This window comes from Bidens hawaiensis, unplaced genomic scaffold (assembly GCF_021521415.1).
Source record: "Bidens hawaiensis isolate Kalapana, Puna unplaced genomic scaffold, B.hawaiensis_p1.1 tig00004020_1, whole genome shotgun sequence".
NCBI classification, from domain to species: Eukaryota; Viridiplantae; Streptophyta; class Magnoliopsida; order Asterales; family Asteraceae; genus Bidens; species Bidens hawaiensis.
Window position 1 is genome coordinate 399246 of NW_027491236.1, and position 23737 is coordinate 422982.

The window sequence follows — 23737 nt, forward strand, 5'->3', positions numbered from 1 at the left end:
GGAGGCATTCTATAAAAGTTTTAGTTTTTGTTAATATCTTGGTATGGGAAAATCGTTTTAGCGCAAAGTATAACATTGTAAAGCTTGTTTCGCGAAGTTAAATGCTATCAAATGCTGAAGTAAAACATGAATTTAAATGCAAACTTGATAAAGGTAACAAATTCGAATCGAGAATCGACAATTCATGTATCACCATGACTTTCTGAATTCTCAATTTAAAACATACGAGTAAATAAGTATTGGAGATTGACGATTCATGTATCACCATGACTTTTCAATCTTTAATATAAAACATACAAGAAATAAGCATTGGAGATTGACAATTCATGTATCACCATGACTTTTCAATCTTCAATTTAAAAACATAAAGTAAATGGGAATTGAAAGTCAACTATTCATGTATCACCATGACTTTTCGGATTTTCAATTCCAACAGACGAATAAAAATCGAAAGATCGCGAAATAAAACATAAAACCATACGCTGCGCTGGCGCAAGCATATTTATAAATAACGAGTAATTAACAATAAGCGCGCGAACATGAGATTTCTCTCATGCGCGAGAATGGACTCTTAGGTTTTCTAGGTCGTTACGTCTAACCACCTATCCTAAAGTCAACGAGCTCTGATACCAATCTGTAACACCCCGACCAAAGGCGGATTATACATCGGGGCGCCACATATTGTTTCATTACTCGCGACACTATTGGTGTCAATATTTATTAATACACATTTATCGCGCACGCGCAGCGGGAACACAAGATAACATAAAGTAAACATAAATCAATATAATATAACTCAAAATATTCAAATAACATAAACTTGTCTTGTTACATTTTAATCTAGGTCCAAAGCAAAAGAAAATATCCTACGTGTCCTCAAGCTCCAAAACAGCTACTGCAAACCTGAACATGTGTTAAATAAACGTCAAACACTTGCGTGTTGGTGAGAAATCAAGTTTAATACAATACATAGATAACAACAAATCTGCGCGCAACATGTGTATGTCTGGTTTTCAACAAGGGTGTAATCTGATCGGGACCAACTCTAAGATTCATAGACTGCCAGTGCTCACAATTGAGCTCACAAACAAGACAAACTGTGCAAGTGTAAACAAAAGAGAAAATCATAAACGATAGTTCTCCCGTGTTCATCTAATGGTACCATGCGAACTGCGGAATAGACCGACAAGACGGTTAATGATCCACACATACAAATAAACAGCCAAGTCTACGTCCTCAACACATGGGATACTGCGCGACTAAAGTTCATAAACAAGTTTAAGACTCTAAGTTTTGTATGAACACATGAACATCCCAAAGCATTTAAAAATAAAAAGGGATTAGGTACGAGATTACTCACTTGATAAAGATGCGATGAAAGATATGCAAGAACCAAACTCTTAAACAAGCAAAGTTAACCTATAATTAAAGATTATTGGTTTAACGATTGGTTTTAGTGTCTTGATTATATGTTAGCATAAATAATAAGTAAATTATTATATATAATATATATTACCGGAAAAGCAGGGCAGAACAGGGAGGAAGACGGAGGCAGAGAGGGAGGCGGCAGGAGAACAACGGCAGAGAGCAAAGGGAGGAAGATAATAAGTGTAGTGTGTGAAGTGTTAAGAAAATACTATATTTATAGGCAAACCCTAGGGAACATAAACCCTAGAAAAGATCAAATCAAATTAAAACAAAAGATATCAACAGTAAAAGATTCCAAAAGCAAAGATATCAAAAGATATGGTGGCAGCAGGAAAAGAGGAAAAGGCTGACAAGATACTGTTCAAAGCATGGGAGATGTCAGATAAAGTTACTGGTCAAAGCATGGAAAAGCAGATCTCAAAAGATAATGTCAGTCACTTTTTCTGTCAACCAATGGGGTTGGTGCGCATGCTGCGCCGAAAGTAACTTTTCAGACATAAGATAGGTTAGGTCAACAGCACAGAAGATAAGACATCACAAAAGCAAACAGGCTGGATAAAACTGGAGAAAAAGACTTAAAGGTCTAGCGCGAGAAGGCTGAGTGCGCGAGCGCGAAGGCTGGCACAACAACACTTAGCGCGCTGCGGGAGGAATCACAAGTCCTTAGCGCGCTGCGAGAAGAACATAAATCCTTAGCGCGTCGCGGGAAGAATTACAATTCTTAGCGCGCTGCGAGAAGAACTACAATTCCTAGCGCGCTGCGAGAAGAACTACAATTCCTAGCGCGCTGCGAGAAGAACTACAATTCTTAGCGCGTCGCGGGAAGAACATACATTCTTAGCGCGTCGCGGGAAGAACATACATTCTTAGCGCGCTGCGAGAAGAACTACAATTCTTAGCGCGCTGCGAGAACAGTTCTCTTCGCGCATCGCAGGAACAAGTTGTCTTCACGCAGGCTTCCTTGTAAGGAGTCTGGCGCGTGGAGCTGCGCCGACATCCTTAGGCGGGAAGAACCAAAGGACAAGCAAAGAGAAGAGAGGGTTCAAGGCTTAAGGGTTAAGCAGGAGGGCGGGACGGCGACAAGAGAAAGAGGCGGGACGGCGACAAGAGAAAGAGGCGGAAAGGAAATTATTATAAAAAAATAAATATATTTAATTTAATTAAAAAGTTAAATTTAAAAGATTAATAATAAACTTTAAATCATAAAAAGAAACGGATCAGAAAAACGGGTACCTGGGTCGGGTCGGATTCGGGCAGTTGTCACACAACATCACAACCTAAGCCTATTGACACTTTCTGGGCGTTACAGCTACACCCATACTAGCTATACAGCCTAGCTTAGTATAAAGATTATAATAATATTAAAATATTAATATTATTATAATATTGAGTATAGGGACTAAGTGATAGCAAGGGAAACGAACCCCGAGCTGACCTCACACTGAGTGCCTACAAAACAGTGAGTTTTCATGACCCCACTTTTAAACTGCTTTTACGAACTTTTGGGGTGAAAAGCATGTTGATACATATCTATATATACCCTGTATTGTTTGATGATGGGAATTATCTAAGTGATAACACACGAAAGTCCCCACGAACACAATGATTAACTTCGAGCCGGTGGCTTGTGAATAGTACTATTGGTTTGACAAACCCAAACGGAATCGGCCTGGTTGCTGTGTCACATAGCGCCATTTGCACATGACCATACTTATACAAACAGGCTATGTAGTGTTAGACATAGCTACCAGGGCATGTTGTGGGCGGAAAGGGAGCCACAGTGGTTGATTGAGCGTGAGAAATGGATGCACGCAGCACAGACAGTCAAGGCTTCACTGTAGCTTAGCATAATTACATCATAAACATACAAACAAACGTACCTGTGAACGTACATACATACATACTTGCGTATTTACAAATTGTGATTGTTGTACGCACAACTGAATTTTTGAAACTCGTGAAACTCACCAACTATTTGTAGTTGACCCGTTTTAACATGTTTTTCAGGTATACCAAACTTGGACTAGAAAGTCAATGTGCTACGTGTTTGACTTGCGATCAATGCTGGGTGAATTGATGCAAGTGTGCTAGTAAGAAGTAAAGCCGCTTAACGCGCTGGATTAAGTTTGTATCACCTAGTTGTAAACAAAGTTAGATCGTTGTAAAATATTGTAAACTAGCTTGTATTGTTCTTTATAAACAATGTGGTTGATACCAGAGGTGTCTGCTACATTTTCGTTTTATGCTTCCGCAAATCGCTCAACGGGGTGTGACACAACCTCAACCTCGTAAAATAAAATAGACAATATTAGTAGACATGAGAATTAAAATAGCTAATAAAAACTGATATTTTGACTTTTCATTTTTAGAAAACTGATTATTTTCAGCTTTTCGGTTTTTCTTATAAGTTTGATTTGGTATTGATAAGTGTTTTACATGTGGGCTTTAAATGTTTGAGTATAAAAATTGATCAACAAGAGTTATAAAGTTTATTAATCATCTATTAATAAATTTGAGCATGAAATTTTTTGCCTAAAATAAATTTTGGGTATAAATCCTCCAAAAAATTTCAAATTAGTTTCTTTTGTTTGGCATTGGAGTCTGGTTCGCTTTAATATAAAACACTCAATTGTTGGTTATTAGTTTAGGCCGGTTAATGCAATTCAATTATGTCACTTATTTTAGTTTCGATCAACATAATATTCTTTTGTTGCCCTTTTCTATTCGTAGGAGCATAAAAAATTATAATAATACGTAAGAGAATAAAACTATTAAAGGATGAATTTTTTTTAGTAAAGTTACATAAAATTTTACAGAAAATTTGTGTGCATATTTTCTTGAACGGCAAATTTCGATCATCTATGAGACTTGAACTTAAGACCTCATAATCCCTTAGGGCGCGTTAGTTTTACGGACTTTTTTTAAAGGATTTAGAATTGGAATTGGAATTAGAATTGAATTGAATTGAATGTTTGAGAATCCCTATCATGTGTTTGGTTGGTTAATATGTATTAGAATTGGAATTGGTTTCGAGCTGACACGAGTTTTCGCACTAGACGGGTTGGGTTTCGGTTTCCTTTGTTTCTTTTTGGTCGGTTTCGGAGCACTGGACGGGTTGAGTTTCAATTTCTTTTGTTTGCTTTTGGTCGGTTACGGATTCGCTTTCGGCCATTTGTTTCGTTGTGGTCGGTTTTTTCAGTTTCATTTCTGTTCGGTTTCAGTTTTTTTGTTTTGTTTTGATCGATTTTTTCGGTTTCCATCAATTCGGTTCAGTTTTGGTTTGTGTTTCGTTTTCGCCGACTTTCGGTTTCGGCTCATTTTTTGGAGTTTTTTTTTTGTTAAGAACGAGGGCAAAGGCGGAAACGTTTTAGTTTTTTTTACATTTTTCGTTTTTTATTTATATTTTGAGTTGGGATTTTTTTATTAATTTTTTTGAATTTTTTTTAGGGGTTTTTATTGTTAATAAGAAAATCCTTTATTTTCCATAAAAATCCTTTCAAATCTGTGAAATTTTAAAATCCCATGAAATGTGGGATTTGATGGGATTTAGTTTCTATTCTCATTCTTTCATTTAATGAAACAAACATATCAATTCATAAGATTTAAAATCCCATTCCTTATAATTTCTTTCAAATCATTGAAACGAAGAGGACCTTAATGTTTTAAAGATATGTGTAAGTTCTTTTGTATGAGATTAACAATGTTGTATAAATGTATAATAACCTTTTCATTTATAAATAGTTATTAGATTGAAAGTAACTTCCGACTTGATCTTTATGGTATATCATCCATTCATCCTTAACTTTTGTCTAGACTCAACAAATTTAAGTTCTATGTTTTTCATATTAGAAAATAAAACTTGCCACTATGAAGGATAACTAAATATATAAATAGAAGGAAAAAAATTGTCATAATTTACATATATTCTTTTATATCATAAATCATAAAATATAAATAAAAGGATAAAAACCTTAATAGTAGTATCTTAATTTCTAGCTTGGTTGAGGAATTAAAGGCGTTGGGGTTTCTATGGGTTAAGAATAAAGGAAATTTAAAGAGGCTTACTTGTAAATTTTGGGTGATTGTTAAAAAAAAAAAAGAAAAAAAAAGGTTTCTTAATTCTTACATGTAACGGACGGAAAAAGAATTCCACGTGGGCGTCAGGTTACATGTAACCAAATCAAACATCACCTAACGAATAACGACGGACAAAATTATTTTAACGGCCGTTAACTTTTAACCACCTCTGCTTTAAGCCTATATATAAATCAGGTGGTTAAGCAGAAGCTGCAGTCTGACTTCCCATATCCATCGGCCCACACACACTGTTCCTCCGTGCTCTGTATCCTCATCGGAAACACGCACAAACACCATTCACACACAGTGCCGGAGGTAACAATGGAGGTACACAAGAAGCTGCTCGCTGTATGTTCATTTCTCGTTCTGATGGTGTTAATTGCCACCGTAGCCTCCGCCGTGCACAAAAACAACGCCTCAAACCCTAGGTATGGACATATCTTCATTATTTAAATGTTCGTTAACGGAATTGTGTAATTTCAGCTCAACTATGTGTATTCGGAGCTTATATAACCGTTTTTCATCATCTGCATTGTTGAATTCTGTTAATAAAAGTGGAATTTAAAGGAATGCTTTGTGCTTTAGAGCTGACTTAGGTCAAAATTACAGAGTGATTGTTTTGAGTTGATGTGTTAATTAATTAGGTTTAGGTTCTGTTTTAGCTGAATCTGAAGCTTACATTTGTGTTTATATGAATATAATTTCAGGATTGTGGAAACAGAGGAGTTGCAGAACCAGAGCTCATTCAACTCATCAATGGCGGCAAGGTATAAACTAATTATAGTTTACACACTTTTAAGTTTTAACTTAAATATTTTCAGTATGCTTATTGTGTATATTAACGAATCAGAAATTAGTTGAGATCCTAATTGCATTTCATCTTCTTCAGATTCTAAAACCGTTTACAGTTTGTTTGTTGTTGTTCATTCTCTTCACTTTCTGACCGTTATAACCGTAAAAAATGGCACCATTATGTTTCTCTCTCACACACTGAAAACACACACATCTCACACTGTGTATATGTGAGAGAGAGAGAGAGAGAGAGTGTGTGTGTGTTGTATTTTTTTTGTGACTGATCCCAGTACGCTTGTTCCCACCACACGCTGTCGAGTGGTACTTTAATGGCGGTGCGTGTTTGCTTTTTTGGAGACGAAGAAGATGATTAAAATACAACTATACAAGTGTTTATTGTTTTAAAATTTAAAAGGCTAATTTGAGTTATTTTGTGGACACAGATCAAAGGAGGCTGAAGCTTTGAATGAGAGGGCAGTTCAAGATCCTGAAGAAATTGTCTCCCTTGTTGAAATGTAAGTATCTCTATTTGGAAGCATGTACAAATTTAGTTATGATGGGAAATTGTGGATAAAGTATTATACTATTATTCATGGTTAAAATATTAATTAAAAGAAAATGACACAGTACAACTAAATAATTTAAAGTTTATTTTAAATGGATTTTTGTGACATGGGGATGGCAAACCTAAGCAAATGATTCGAGCCATGGTTTCATATTTTCGGTGTCACATATAACAAGATATTTTTTTATTTTTTTTAATAATAAGTGACATTCCATAGCAAACACATATGGTTAAACTTGTAAGACAATTCCTCAAATCATTTCTAACATATGTATTTTACAAAGTTATAATAGCCAATATTTGTGATGTTGATGTACAACAAACCAATTTTGTATTTTTCAAAAAAACACACAAATTACCATAATTATTTACGTACTAGAGGTGAAAAGAAAAGACTGGCATGAAAATTTATAAGAATAAAAGGTGATGGATATTTAGCAATCAGATTTTTTTTGCTAGGCTTATTTTATAAATGCACATTAAAAAACTTAACTTATGACTAGTCGAGCCTTGCTAAGCTTGAACTCGACTCACTAAGAGACTTAGTAAAAAAATTTATAAATAACAAACTCGTTTAGTCTCACAAGTTTGTCGAGTTTAGGTAAAGCTTAAGCTTTAAACGAACTGATTATGATAAGTGTATGATCGGATCAACTTGCATAAAACTGTCTCGATTTATTAGCCCGAATCATGTGTCAAATTTGCCATAGCAGAGGAAACCTGAAATCAACCCATGTGAACCTACTAGACCTAAACGAAATCAGTCTACATAACTTTGCACATGGTTTTCTGATTGCTTTTTGACATCTTTGCAACCGGTTTTAACAGAAACCCTTATTGGCTATTGGCATTGCATGTTAATTTCAGTACTTTTTAACCTTTTTGTATGTAAAGGAACTCATTTGACTTTTATCATTTCCATGATACCTATGTTCCCATATATTCGTTGCGTATGCGAAATAGTTTTATTTTAAGTCATCAAAATCTGTATTTTTTTTTAATTTTTTTTAAGCTTATCTTTGCCATGTGACACGCATGTGCCTCCAAAGACACATAATAATCTTTATTTGATTTGACTGATGTGCTTTCAATTTGTCCATACTTCAAACCCAATGACGTAAATTGACCCTTGTTGCGTAATAAAACATGATTAATATTGATTTCATTTTCATATGATGATAACATTGGCAATTTGATGTTGAACGATCTTTACAAAATCCTCGTTAGATTCCATGTAGATTGGGGATAAAATACCAAAATATGGTTCATTTCATTTATAATTATTAACCTACCATAAAAATACTTGTTTTCTTGTATCATTCTGACCCAACTAATACGTGAATTAGTGGTGTTTATTTTGGGGTTACTTGCTATGTTAGTTTAAATTTGCACTTTTGAAAACTGACTGATTCAAATAAGCTTAATCGAATTCGGGTTTATTCGAATAGTCCAAATAAGCAATAAAGTTACAAAGATTTAGAAAACAACTAATGCTTATTCGAATTTGGGTTATTTGAATAAGTTATTTTCAAGATTCCCATATTAGGATTCTATTCAAAGACCAAATCCAAAAATGGGGTCGAATAGGCACTCGATTAATAACCCGAATTCAATTCAGTTTGAACTTCTACTTTCTCACATTCCATTCAAATAATAAGCATTCCTGATAATTATGTTCAGGAGTATGAGAAACAGTACTGAGAGGAGAAAACTAGGATATTTCTCATGTGGGACCGGTAACCCAATTGACGACTGCTGGCGGTGCGACCCCAACTGGCACCGTAACCGCAGGCGTCTTGCAGACTGCGGCATTGGGTTCGGACATAACGCAATTGGAGGCCGCGAAGGTCGTTTCTATGTAGTCACCGACCCCCGAGATGATGACCCAGTCAACCCAAGGCCCGGGACCCTACGCCACGCTGTCATACAAACCGCACCACTCTGGATTGTGTTCAAACGTGACATGGTTATTCAACTAAAGCAAGAACTTATTATGAACAGCTTTAAAACCATTGATGCACGTGGAGTCAATGTTCACATAGCTAATGGAGCTTGTTTAACACTTCAATACATTACTAATGTTATTATTCATGGTTTGCATATTCATGATTGTAAACCTACTGGTAACGCGTTGGTTAGAAGCTCTCCATCTCATTATGGTTGGAGGACAATGGCGGATGGTGATGCGATCTCCATTTTCGGATCGAGTCATATTTGGATCGATCATAACTCTCTTTCTAACTGTGCTGATGGGCTCGTTGATGCGGTCATGGGCTCCACTGCCATCACCATATCTAATAACCACTTTGCACACCACAATGAGGTTTGTAAATCTTTACATCACTAACTAGCTAGAAGTGACAAATTGTTTGGGCTAACTAGGGGTGCTTATAAAACGTTTATAATGCATCGAACCGTTTAAATCAAAGCAACTTGGCCGATTTTGAAGGGTTTTATATTTATACAGTTTTATTTTATTGTTTTAACGGTTTGATTGACAGTTTGAAACTTTGAACCCGCAGTGTAAACCGAACCATCTTTATTATTCTAAAGTATTTAAAACAAACTCAGAATTAAAAAAAAAACATTTTAAAACCTTTTATGGTTCCTTAAAAGTTAAAACCATAGTTAGCGGTTCAACTAAAACTATTTGTAAAACATGTTTACTCGAACCGTGAACACGGGTTGTAATGAGCTTATATGTTGTTTAACAAATAATTAAGTTGGTTATAATTGCCACCTCATGATTTAAAGTCATAAAATAATTTATATAATTGTAATAATTAGTTTTGTAAAACAGGTGATGTTGTTGGGTCATAGTGACTCTTATGTAAGAGACAAGATGATGCAAGTGACTATTGCATATAACCATTTTGGTAAAGGTTTAATTCAGAGAATGCCAAGGTATTCATTATTATCACTGATTAATGTGTTTGATTCTCTGTTAGTGTACATATATCTGACTCTGAAAAATAAATTAAAAATTTGCAGATGCAGACATGGGTATTTCCACGTGGTGAACAATGACTACACTCACTGGGAGATGTATGCCATTGGTGGAAGTGCAGGCCCCACCATCAACAGCCAAGGCAATAGATATCTTGCCCCTGCCAATCCTTTTGCTAAAGAGGTACCATTTATTTAACTAAAATAAAACTGTAAATTTATTTAACATAATGGTAATTACAGGTTACAAAGAGGGTGGATACTGATGCAAGCAAATGGCATGGGTGGAATTGGAGATCAGAAGGTGACCTGCTTCTTAATGGGGCTTATTTTACTCCATCAGGGGGTGGTGCATCTGCAAGCTATGCTAAAGCTTCAAGTTTAGGGGCTAAGTCATCTAGCATGGTTGCCACCATTACCGCCAATGCGGGCGCTCTTAACTGTCGTAGGGGTCACCAATGCTAGCGAGTCTCTCACCGTTTGAATTCCACTATCAAAGTATCCAGTCTCGTTTTTTCTTGGCGTGCGTTTTTTTTCACACTCCTTTTATCATCACGTTGTTGTGTGTCGTGCAACCTCGGCCAAGATCGAAGTGTTGTTAGCGACTTACGACTTTGTGTTTTAGATCTAACTAGGTATATTGGTTTTTGGTCAAAAGAAAGATGTTATTTTTTTTTTCTTGTTTTTGAAGTGTAATTTCGGTTTATTGAGTTGTAATGTCGAAGCTACTTGGGTCATGAAAAGATTTATTTTATTATTATGGCGTGGGAATTATTATAAATATTTTAATATTGTTGTGATGATGATTACCACAAAAAGGCCAAAAAAAAGGTTTCGGAAAATTGAAGAGTCTTCTTTTATCAAAGCTTTTTGGATCCAATGTGTACAATGACCATTTTCCTTCATACTGTATTTGACTTTTTCCAAGTTTGTAATTATGCAAATGAGTCAACCTACCCACATCTATTCGGGATTGGTTAGTTAAAACTTAGATTTTCAAGCAAAGCTTAAATGAGCTTGAACCCAAAATTAAACATAAAAAATAAGTGTTTTTAATAAACGAGCTCGAGCCTGAGCTTCACCTGTGTAATTCAAGTACACGAGTCTAAGCCGTCTCATTTATGTAATTTGAATTTAGTATGTTAAATTTAGTAGCGATCTCGATTAGTTCACGAGCGACTTGGCTCGCTCACACCCGTAATTATCGTTAAAAAGACAATATTTTCACGATGATAAAATAAATCTTTAAATGAAACTGAGTGACTTTCAACCTTTGACTTGACCCGTTGGGCTTATTATAAACAAAACGCATTCTTTATGATGGTAATGCTTTCTTGCACACCAACTGTTTGTAGAAATGGCCCTGTGTAGCTAGCTAGCATTATGTTTCTCACCACCTACTTACTCATACATATGTATGCCTATGAATTCAAATGAATGTCTTATCACCATTTTATGTCAATCTTTCACACCATATTGTAATCGTTGCACATGTAATTCTGCTACAACAAGATGAAAACATCTTAAGGGTAATAATTTAAGTTGATTATTTCATGTAAATGCATTGCTTGTAGATTTATTTCAATAGTTTAAGTTGATTATTTCATTTGTTTTACAGATTTTGAAATGTCTGTTGTTTGCTCGTTTAACGGCCTGTCGCAACGCTGTTATTACTGGGGCCTCAAAACTAATCGGCCATCAGGCAAATGTGTGCCGTGACGGTTATTTTGAAAGTAAGGGATCTAAACCTTGAAATTGTGAGTCACGACCATTTTGAAATTAAAGGGGAATATGTTGATATCTAGCGTAGCGTATATGTATCTAGCATAGCGTATATGTTCGTATGGTTTCGTATATGTTTAGCTGCCTATAAATTCTAGTTTGTAATCACATTTACAACTTGAATGAGAATCATGATTTGAATTTCACAGAATACGACTTTTTGACAAATACCCGGCGACCATTTGAGGTATGAATTTAGATGCAATACGGTGTGTGTATAACATGCCCCGTAGACATGGGTATTTCCACGTGATGAATAGAAAAACTTACCAACAAAGCATTAAACACGAAACTCAAAACAATAAAAACAAAGAAACAAAGCATACAATGGTCTTAAACGGTTGCACTCATAGTCATTACATGATCAATGAAGCTTCCAACCGATTTGTAAGAAGATCCACCCTCAGCAACTGCAGCTCTACTCTTTTCTTTCATCTCCTTCACCTTCTTCCTCATCTCACCATCACTCATCAACTTCCTAATCCCACCTTCAATCTCCTCCGCCGTCACTAGCACCGGCTCACGCACACGATCCGGTGTCGTATCCATCAAATAATCCATCTTAATCTCCACCGCCAATCCCAGTTCCACCACCAGCATAAACGCATTCAGCTGCTGTTCCGAGTACGTAGGCCATGCAGCCATCGGAACCCCGCACCATATACTCTCTAAAGTCGAGTTCCACCCACAATGAGACACAAACCCACCGATGGATGGGTGGGCCAACACAGCCATCTGTGGGGCCCACCCAATCACCTTTCCCACACGAGATGTGCGTTCAAGGAACCCACCCGGTAGGACCTCTTCCAAATTATCATACTCCCCCGGATACCCCAACTTTCCTTTCGGTGCTGCTTCCCGGAGCGCCCACATAAACCGGTGTCCACTCTGTTCAAGGGCGACCGCCATCTCCTTCACTTGCTTGTTGTTAAAGGATCCCATGCTTCCAAAGCATAAGAACACCACCGAGCTATCCGGCTGCTCGTTTAACCATTGCATAATCTCATCGGTTTTTGCTTCGTGTTTCTTCTTCTCTAGGTTAATTATTGGGCCTATTGGAAACACAGGTGGGAAGTCATGACTGCTTAAAAGGGACTCAAGGCCATAGCTTTCTAATTCATGAAAAGTATTTATTATTATCCCCTTCGACTCGCGAAACCTTCTCGCAAGATCAAGATATGTCTTGGAATACGGCCCATCTTTACGAAACACCACTTCGGGAAACACCTTAACCGGTACAGGGTTGACGAAACCCGGAAGGGACAGCTCGGATTCAGGCGAGTTCTCCAGCTCCATTACATCAAAACCCTCATCGTCTCGTTTGGCTTGAAGGCAAAGCATGAGCCGAAGTAAGGCTGACGGGCATGTGAAATAAGTGTAGGCTGGAGCCCCAAACTCGTTGGCGAAATCACTGAACTCCATGCAAAACATGTCAAAAATGAAGGCAGCAAGTGATCCTACCGAGTTAGACTCGGTGATGTTTCGGACAATGTCTCTAAAATGAGGTCTGTTGTGGTCAAGGAGGTCAAGTAATTTGGATGTGGGTGTGATGAGAGCCTTAGTGGAGTCATCACACGGGATATGGGCGAAGCGGAGACGGGGAGTGTATGATTGATCAGTTTCGCTATTGTATGTTGTTCCGAGACTTTCGGGGAGGTGCATTATGATGATTGTTGCTGAAAGGCGGTGATCGTGGCGGAGGAGAAGCCGCGCAAGCTCCACGGATTGAGGCAGGTGGCCAGCACCCGGAGATGGGATGAAAACAAGCTCTGATGTCAACATTTGTGTTTGTGTTTGTGAAGAATTTAGTTTTTTATATATGCATGTACTAATAGAGTTGGAATATGACATTAGTTATGAAGTCCGAATTGGGCAGTTGTGGAAATTGGTATTTACTTGTGAAATTATATGAATCAAATTCCAAAATGGTTCACAGTCTAGTTCATTGAATATGGTCTGTCACATGCATGGACAATGAATGGTTCATTCGGTAATATGATGGCCACAATTTGTCTTCATGTATATATATGCATAAAAATGAAAAAAGTGATATATATTTGTATAAAGGACTAGTTAGTTATATGCATTATGCAATATCGAAACATTTAAAGATGGTCATATCAAAACTGGAAGAGTTTAGACAAAAGTAATTTATACGATGTTCATGATGTTGGCAATGAACTGGAACATTTATCGGGTGCTTCATGCCAAAAGCGAACTTTCTCGTTTAAATATCTAGGATTGCCCAATGGTGTAAATATGAATTTATTTGCAAGTTGGGCGTCTATCGTCAAATCCTTTGAAGACATGTTGTCTCTATGGAGTATGGAATGCTAAAATGTTATCAATTGGGGGTTGGTTAACACTAATCGAATCCGTGTTAAGTAGTCTGCCGTTATATTTTTTCTTCATTTACATGAAACGATGAAAGCTTGCAAGATTAGAGAAACTTAGCTTAATCTCTAAGTGGTGGCGGCGTCTAAGGACCGAGTATAATGGTAACGTTGGACACCGATCGAGGGCATGTGCGTTGATTGCAAAAAAGAGCAGGATCCCCGGCACATGGGCTGCTATGGCTAAAACGAACATCTCTGATTATAATTTAGACCTACGGGATTATATTCGAGGTGTGGCGGGTAACTGTCATAAGATCAGATTCTGGGTGGACGTTCGGCTGGGTTTGGCTCCATTAAAACTTAATATTTCCTTCACTATTTGCAATTGTTAGATCAAAGAACTACAAGCTTGTTGATTGTTTTAATAGGTTAGAAATGAATTTTGAGTTTGAGGAATGAATTTTGTGTTATGGTTTAATTAACATGATCAACTGATATAAATGGGTTAAAAGAAATGAGAAATAAAAAAAAAATAGACAGAATTACAAATTTTGTCATTTAAAAAAAGCCAAAAACCGGTTCGTGTCCTTTTCTAAGTTTCCTTGCAGGCGGTGTACTTTAAACTTTTTTTTTCTACACGTTATGTCCTTTACGCTAACTGGGTTAGAAAAACCCAGTTAAATGCCCTCACGTGAGGCGCATGTGAGGGCATTTTTGTCTTTTTGCCTACCCTGCAACTTCTTCATCACAAGGGCAGAAACATCCCGCCGGAAAGCACGTCGGAGCTCCGGCATCCATTTCCGGCCACCAAACATCAACATCACTTCAAACCAACAATCCCATCATAACCACCTGTCACCGGAAAATCCAAGCCAGAATACCATATCCGACAACATCAAGATTGGAACCGAGTTTAACCCCACCGAAAAGTTGTACTCCGGTAACATCACCTGCCTTATACCAACAACACATCAAAGGTCATGGGGCATCTGCCACTACAGCCGCTGCTGCCATCTTCCACCACGAACCACTGCCGGAAAACCATTCTTTCTTCTCAATCACCACCACCCACCATATTTGTTACTGATTATCTCAACCCCAATTTCAAAATCCCAGCTCACCTTGAAATGGATTATCTCAACCCCATTCAGTTATCGCAAATCATACCCCCATTACTCTCGTCACTTTAATTTTATCAGAGGAAGGCAGTCACGACCAATCGAAACCCTAATAGAAGTCCATTCACGGTATTCCGGCCAAATAAAAAGCCTAATCGAAGTCCATTCTTCTTATTTTGGCCAAATCGGAACCCTATCGAAACCCATTCACTGTCTTTCGGTCAAATCGAAGATGGAGGAATGCAAAAGAGAAAGGAAGATGGTGAATGGACTGGTTATACGGCAGCGGAGATCGTCAGAGAGATGGTTTACGGCATGGTTTATTGCAGCGGAGATCGTCGGAGCGATGCTTTACGGCAGTGGATATCGTCGGAGGCGATGAAGCCGTGGCTATGAACGTCGGAGCGATGAATAGTGATGAGTGATTTTGGTTATGGGGTTTATTAAATGTGGATTAAGTAATATTATTTTAAAGGTGTAATGGAGGTTTGGGAAAGTTACTGTAATGAATTTTCAAGATCTGCAAAATGAAGGAGTTGCAGGTACAGGTTTAGTGAAACAGTACCTCTACATCATTCCCGGTGGCTAGGGTTAGAAGGATGAGGCTAATGAAGATGAAGAAGATGGATATGATAAGGTTTAGTGGTGGGTTTAGTATGGTACAGGTGAAAAGATGGATATGGTACAGGTGAAACAGAAGCTTAAGATCTGCAAAATGAAGAAGAAGAAGGAGTTGCAAGTACATGTGAAAAGACAAAAATGCCCTCACATGCGCCTCACGTGAGGGCATTTAACTGAGTTTTTCTAACCCAGTTAGCGTAAAGGACATAACGTGTAGAAAAAAAAAGTTTAAAGTACACCGCCTGCAAGGAAACTTAGAAAAGGACACGAACCGGTTTTTGGCTTTTTTTAAAGGACAAAATTTGTAATTCTGTCAAAAAAATATATAAATTGAGTACTTTAACCCTGACTTAATAGCCAAAGTAGACGGATATAGAGAAAAATACGAAAATGACATGATTCTTGAAAACGTCAAGCATTCAGTTGTAAATATTTTAAAAAAATTGTATTGAGTTGCGAAGTTGGTCATACATCATGTATGAAAATAACACTTAACTCATTTGTCTATTACCAAACAATACAATGTGATATATGTAAATATATCATTCAAGTGGGATTTCTCGTGAGTTGCAGCAGACGTTGAGTCGACATCAATACATTACAATACAAGTATGATACATACCGACACTTGGTATGGCAAGCAAACGTGATCATATGCCCAATGGGATACTGGCATGCGTTTTACACTAATCGTAAACAATAAAAATGAATACCGACAAAGGTAGTAATGCTATTCACTCAAATCAGTTAAGTTCGTCACGGTAAAAATTACCAAACAACACATTAAACTCAAACAATAAAAACAAAGAAATAAAACATACAACGGTCTTAACCGGTTACACTCATGACATGATCAATTAAGTTTCCAACTGCTTTGTAAGAAGATCCACCCTCAACAACTGCAGCTCTACTCTTTTCTTTCATCTTTTTCACCTTCTTCCTCATCTCACCATCACTCAACTTCCTAATCCCGCCTTCAATCTCCTCCGCCGTCACTAGCACCGGCTCACGCACACGATCAGGTGTCGTATCCATCAAATAATCCATCTTAATCTCCACCGCCAATCCTGTTTTGAATGGACATTAGAGAATATTTGAGTTTCTACTAATTGTGTATTTGTTACAGAGACCAAAGAAGAAAATAAATACATATGGACCATATTCTTAATCATGGAAAATACAATAAAAAAGTAAAATGAAATCCCTTAATTAATGGAGCTAACGGTCACAAGTGGCTGGCAATTTGGTGGTGCTTTGGTGTTGTAATCTCCAAATAAAGAAATGATGTTAATTGGCATATCCTTGAATATCCTTGATTGTAATTATTTTTATATTTTCTAACACTCCCCCTCAAATTGAGTAATGGGATTTCCAATACTCAATTTGCTAAGACAGTTGTTGAATTTTCTCCCGTTGACGGCCTTTGTTAAGATATCTGCTAATTGGTCTTCTGATCGAACGAATGGTAACTTTATAATTCCAACTCCAAGTTTCTCTTTAATGATCAACCTCTATGTGCTTCGTACGATCATGTTGGACAGGATTTTCTGAAATTTGAATTGCGGCTTTGTTATCACACATAATTCTACTTGCTCCGATTGGAGGGAACCCAATCTCAGTTAAAAGTCTGTGGATCCATAGAACTTCTGCCAGGCCTCGTGCAATTCCTCTAAATTCCGCTTCAGCGCTGGATAAAGCCACTATCTTTTGTTTTTTGCTTCTCCAAGTCACCAAGTTTCTGCCAACCAGAGTGAAATATCCTGATGTAGATCTTCGGTCGTCTTGATCTCCCGCCCAGTCTGCATCAGTATATAGCTGGATCTTTAGATTTTTATTATGTTTAAAGAGAACTCCATGACCCACTGTTCCTTTTAGGTATCTGATAATCCCTATTACTGCCTCCATGTGAGAAACTTGAGATTGGTGCATAAACTTGCTAACCACTCCCACTGCATATGCTATATCGGGACGAGTATGTGAGAGATATATTAGTTTACCTACCAGGCGTTGGTATCTTTCTTTGTTTGCTAACTTGGCATCTTTTTCCATACGAAGTTTGTGGTTCACTTTCATTGGTGTATCGGCAGGCTTGCAGTCGATCATTCCTGTCTCGACTAGAAGGTCAAGAATATATTTTTTCTGGCATATAAAGATTCCTTGCCTAGACCTTAGTACTTCAATTCCAAGAAAGTACTTAAGTCTTCCCGAATCCTTCATTTCAAATTCTATGAATAGGTTGGCCTTCAACTCTCTCATTTCGTCTTCATCGTTTCTTGTAATGATCATATCATCAACGTATATAATTAAACAAGTCACAAGTTTACCTTTCCGTTTAAGGAATAATGTATGATCGGAGTTGCTTTGTTGGTATCGGTATTTCTTCATTGCTATAGTGAATCTGCCAAACCATGCTCGAGGGGATTGTTTGAGCCCGTAGAGTGATTTTTTTGGCCGACATACTTCGTTTGCTTTGAAATCATTTGTGAACCCGAGTGGAGCTTCCATATAAACTTCTTCTTCTAACTCTCCATGTAGGAAGGCATTCTTAACATCAAATTGATGAAGAGGCCAACCTTCATTAGCTACGATAGAGAAAAGAACTCTAATTGTGTCAAATTTGGCTACTAGGGAGAATGTTTCAGAATAGTCCACCCCGTATGTCTGGGTGTAGCCTTTAGCTACAAGTCGTGCTTTATGTCTTTCAATTGTTCCGTCGGGTTTATGTTTGACTGTAAAGACCCAACGACACCCTACTGGTTTCTTTCCTGAAGGAAGGTTACATTTTTCCCATGTATTGTTTTTCATTAGTGTCTTCATTTCGATATCCATTGCATTCTTCCAATTCCTAGATTCTAGGGCATGTTCCATAGAAGATGGATTTTGTTCGGCGTATAAAAAAGAAGCAAAAGACTTGGCTTCTTTGGAAAGGTTTCCGTTGGCTATGTTTGCTATGGGATACCTAGAGGATTTAGATTGTTTTTCTGGAGAATATCTTTTTGCTGGGATGCCTCTATTGACCCTTGGTGGAAGAACATATTTCTCGGTCGTTTCTTCTTCTCTTGTCTCTTTTTGTACTGGTTCTTCTTGTTCTACCTGTACTGTTTGTTCAACTTCTAACTCATGATTATCAGATATGTCACTAGTTTGATTTTCATGAGATCCTTTATTTTTTGTAGTTTAAGAATCACTTACCTCGGATGGCAGATCGGGAGAATTTGGGTCTGAGACACTGACTCTTGGTCTACCAGATTGTTGTGAAGTGTGTGACTCATCTTGGGTACTGTGATTGACTTCTTCTGACGATGAAGCCCACTTTGGGACCCATTTAAGCCCACTCAGTGTGTCATGTTCGATCTCCCCCTGACCATTGTGTTGGGTGGCATAAAAGAACTCGGTTTCAAGGAAGTCACAGGTCATGGTAGTGTGCATATGTCGGGTTTTTGGACTATAGCACCGGTATCCTTTTTGATTGACGCCATAACCAACAAATACACACTTCTCTGCACATGGATCAAGCTTGGTTCGATTGCTTTTGGGTATGTGAACAAATACAGAGCATCCAAATATCCGTGGTTGTAATGTAAGGGCGGGCGGAAGGTTGGTGAATTCTGAAAGGGCTTGAAGAGGGGTTTTTAGGTCGAAGGCTTTTGTTGGTAGCCGATTAAGAAGATACGTGGCAGTAGCGAGGGCATCCAGCCAAAAAGATGTTGGAAATTGGGATTCAATCACTAAGGCACGGGTTATTTCTAAAAGAATGCGGTTTTTTCGTTCGACGGTGCCGTTTTGTTCGGGAGTGTGTGCACACGATGTTTGATGAATTATTCCTTTTGTTTGACAAAACTGTTTCATTGAATCGTTTACAAACTCCCCGCCATTATCAGGTCGAAGGATTTGGATATTGGTTTTAAATTGTGTTTGTATCATAGCATAAAACATAGTAAATTTATCAAAAACTTCATGTTTATGTTTTAGAAAATAAATCCATGTCATACGAGTACAATCGTCAACAAATAAAACGAAAATTTTGACCTCCAAGAACTTTTGCCGGTCCCCATACATCCGAATGAATAAGGGAAAAATGTGAGTTAACTCTCGTATTATTAGGTTTAAAAGTATGTCTATGGCTTTTGGCCAAGACACAAGTTTCACAACTAAAACTTTCATTTAAAGGAAATAACTTTGGAAATAAAATATGTAAATAACTGATAGACGGGTGTCCTAATCTCCTATGCCATAGACAAGCTTCTCTATTGATAGTTCCATGGCCTAGCATCACAGTACCGTGTTGAGTCACTTCTTCCACATAGTACAACCCCTGGCGTTCAGTGTCACGCCCTATAATCGCTCCCGTCCTGATATCGTGTAATATACAGAAAGTCGGGTGCATTAAAACAGAGCAATTTAATTCTTTGGTTACATGACTAATAGACAAAAGTTTATGTGACAGGGAAGGGACATAAAGATAATTTGAGAGTTTTAAAGTAGGTGAAATTTCAATGGTCCCTCCTCCCTTTACGGGAACCACTCCCCCATTCGCGGTTTTTATATAGTTAATTTTAGGCTTAGAGTTTGAAATTATATCTGATAATTCAAAGGTCATGTTGTCAGTAGCACCGCAATCAAAAATCCAAGATTTATTTAAATTTTCATTGGTTTTGACCATGTTAACTTCTCCCATGTTTTTGTTATTTTCAAAAACAACATAATTTCGAGGGATTTCTGAGATATGCTTTGTACATTTTTGGCCTGTATCAAATATATTATGTTCTTTAGAGATTTTACTATTATTAATGAATTGTTCATGGGTTTTAGAAAAATCATATTCTTGGGGTTGTTTATTAGTATTAATAGGTCCACCAACGGAGCTCTTTAACAAATCAGATTCTTTTGGATTTTTTATTAAATTGCCTTCTTCCTTAAGGGGCATTTTAAGCAATTTGTTAACTATAGGATCAATAAAAGATTCATGACAAACACAAGGGTTTGAGTGTATTCCCTCAAACCCGTTACCTCTTTCTCCATCATCATTCTGTATAGGCTTTGAAGCTTCTTCATCAGCAAATGCCATACCGCTGAACCCTTTTCCGGCTGCGCTTGTACCTGCGCTGCCGACGGCACTCGCTGCTTTTTCCCCTTCTTTGTTCTCTTTCTTGTGCACATCATTCCACCACTCGGGAAAGCTCACGAGTTTAAAACACTGATCTCTGGTATGTTTTAACATCCCACAATGGCTGCACTTTAGTTTTGTCTTATCGATCCGGGATGATGAAGTATTTATACTCCTGTTGCCCGATTTGCCCTTTGACACAAACCCTAGCCCTTGTCCTTCCGATTCGTTTGACCTGTTGGCAGCTAGTCCCGCCGCCACCCCGTTCTGAAATGATGAACTATCTGTGAGGTTTCCTAGTATACCTTGGTGCGCCATCTCTTTTCGAACGGCCGAGTAGGCACCCTCTGTCGAGGGTAACGGGTCCGATTGGAGGATTTCCCGCTTAATGGCATCGTATTGTCGGTCAAGGGCGTTGAGGAATTGAAAGAGTTTTTGTTCTGGCTGGATTTTGTTGTATGTTCCGATGTCGGTTGTGCAAGTCATGGGGTTTGGATCTCGTCTTTCGATTTCTCCCCACACACCTTGCATAATAATCTAGAAGTTTTCTAATGACATTCCGTTCTGTTTGATCCTGTTTGCCTTTACGTGTAAATCAAACGTTTGTAATTTATCCTTTCTGCTACTGTAAGTGATCACCAAGGCATGCCACAAAGTTTTTGCCGTGGGAAATTCGGTTAGGTTGCTTGCAAGATCGGGTTCGATATTCTGTATTAACCAAGAGAACACGACTAAATCGTCTTGTTCCCATTGTTCATACATTTCATCGGTAGGTTCTGGTGGTGCCGGGTTTCCTGATAAGTGACTCAAAATAGATTTTGATTTCCCCCCGATGGTGACCCAAATCATTCGAGCCCACAACGCATAGTTTTGGCTGTTTAGCTTGAGACTAATTTTCAAGCTATCGGAAAGGTTTTGTTTTTGAGGTTGATTTTGGCTGTTTAGACCATTTTTGAGTAGGTTGGTAAGTTGTAATGCGAGGTCGTTGTTATTATTGTTCCCAGACATGAGGTTTGAACGCGGGCTGAATGGTTGAATGGCTGGAAAAAAATAGGTTTGGTGCAGGTTGTCTGAAAGAAATTTAGGTTTAATGAGATTGAAAATTGGTAGATGATAATCGGTTCTGAGCAGGCAGATCTAAAAATCATATAACCTACTCTGATACCATGTTTTGAATGGACATTAGAGAATATTTGAGTTTCTACTAATTGTGTATTTGTTACATAGACCAAAGAAGAAAATAAATACATATGGACCATATTCTTAATCATGGAAAATACAATAAAAAAGTAAAATGAAATCTCTTAATTGATGGAGCTAACGGTCACAAGTGGCTGGCAATTTGGTGATGCTTTGGTGTTGTAATCTTCAAATAAAGAAATGATGTTAACTGGCATATCCTTGAATATCCTTAATTGTAATTATTTTTATATTTTCTAACAAATCCAAGTTCCACAACAAGCATAAACGCATTCAGTTGTTGTTCTGAGTACCTGAGCCACGCAGCCACTGGAACCCTGCACTCTCCAAAGTGGAGTTCCACCCACAATGAGACACAAACCCACCAACTAAGGGTGGGCCAACACAGCCATCTGTGGGGCCCACCCAATCACCTTTCCCACACCGGATGTGCTTTCAAGGAACCCATCCGGCAGGACCTCTTCCAAGTTATCATACTCATGCGGGTACCCCGACTTTCCTTTCGGTACTGGTTCCCGGAGTGCCCACAGAAACCGGTGTCCACTCCGTTCAAGGGCGGCCGCCATCTCCTTCACTTGCTTATTGTTAAACGTTCCATTGCTTCCGAAGCATAAGAACACCACCGAGCTATCCGGCTGGTCGTTTAACCACCGCATAATCTCATCGGTTTTCGCTTCGTTTTTCTTCTTCTCTAGGTTAATTATTGGACCTACTGGAAACACAGGTGGGAAGCCATGGCTATTTAAAAGGGACTCAAGTTCATAGCTTTGTAATTCATGAAAAGTATTTATTATTATCCCCTTCGACTCATGAAACCTCCTCGTGAGATCGAGATACGATTTGGAAAACCCCCCGTCTTTGCGAAACAACACTTTGGGAAACACCTTAACCGGCACAGGGTTGACGAAACCCGGAAGGGAGAGCTCGGGTTCACCCGAGTTTTCCAACTCCATTACATCAAAACCCTCATCGTCTCGTTTGGCCTGAAGGTAAAGCATGAGCCCAAATAACGCTACAGGACACGTGAAATAAGTGTAAGTTGGAGCTCCAAACTCGTTGGCGAAACCAATGAACTCCATGCAAAACATGTCCATAATGAAAGCAGCAATTGATCCAGACTCGGTGATGCTTCGGACAATCTCTCTGAAACGCGGTCTATGGGATTTGAGGAGGTCGATTAATCTGGTTTTGGTTGTGATGAAAGCCGTAGTGGAGTCATCGCACGGGATTTGGGTAAAGCGGAGACGGGGAGTATGTGATTGATCAGTTACGCTGTTGAATGTTGTTCCGAGATTTTCGGGGAGGTGCATTATGATGATTGTTGCTGAAAGGCAGTGATCGCGGTGGAGGGGAAGCTTTGCGAGCTCCACGGTTTGAGGCAGGTGGCCAGCACCTGGAGAGGGGATGAAAACAAGCTCTGAGGTCGACATTTGTGATTGTGTTAATTTTTTGGTGAAGAATTTGGTTTGCTATATATAGGGTATGTTTGGCAAAACTAGCTGGAAGCTGGAAGCTGGTAGCTGTAGTTTTTTAGATATATTTAGGTGTTTGACAGAGTAGCTGGAGCTTTTTAGATATATTTAGGTATTTGGCAGAGTAGCTGGAGCTTTTAATAAAACTAATTGGGTGCTAGTGCGGTGTGGCGGGGTGCGCGCCAACCTGAGATCAACCGCATAATCAGTTTCGGTACGTGATTCACTTGATATTAGTGCACGCATAACCCGAATACAGACGTGTACTTCGTGCAAAGGCAGCAAGCATGTAA

At 38.3% G+C, this 23737-nt stretch overlaps 1 protein-coding gene and 2 pseudogenes across 1 annotated transcript; 1 reads left to right on the forward strand and 2 right to left on the reverse strand.

The window, feature by feature from the left end:
* Positions 1-5826: 5826 nt before the first annotated feature.
* LOC143625162 (putative pectate lyase 8) lies at positions 5827-10485 on the forward strand. Its single transcript, XM_077095594.1, has 7 exons — positions 5827-5933; positions 6213-6272; positions 6741-6812; positions 8543-9185; positions 9663-9766; positions 9854-9992; positions 10052-10485. Exons 1-7 carry the CDS (start codon positions 5827-5829, stop codon positions 10271-10273), a joined length of 1347 nt encoding a protein of 448 aa, XP_076951709.1. The 3' UTR covers positions 10274-10485.
* Positions 10486-11818: 1333 nt separating this feature from the next.
* Positions 11819-13431, reverse strand: LOC143625076 (UDP-glycosyltransferase 71E1 pseudogene; annotated as a pseudogene).
* Positions 13432-16493: 3062 nt separating this feature from the next.
* LOC143625007 (UDP-glycosyltransferase 71E1 pseudogene) lies at positions 16494-23402 on the reverse strand (annotated as a pseudogene).
* Positions 23403-23737: the final 335 nt, after the last annotated feature.

Bases quoted from the DNA above. Each gene is read 5' to 3' on its own strand.
- LOC143625162 (XM_077095594.1), top strand. From the start codon at position 5,827: ATGGAGGTACACAAGAAGCTGCTCGCTGTATGTTCATTTCTCGTTCTG. The intron at 9,767-9,853 runs GTATTCATTATT...AAAAATTTGCAG, and splicing joins TTAATTCAGAGAATGCCAAG to ATGCAGACATGGGTATTTCC. The intron at 9,993-10,051 runs GTACCATTTATT...TGGTAATTACAG, and splicing joins CCAATCCTTTTGCTAAAGAG to GTTACAAAGAGGGTGGATAC.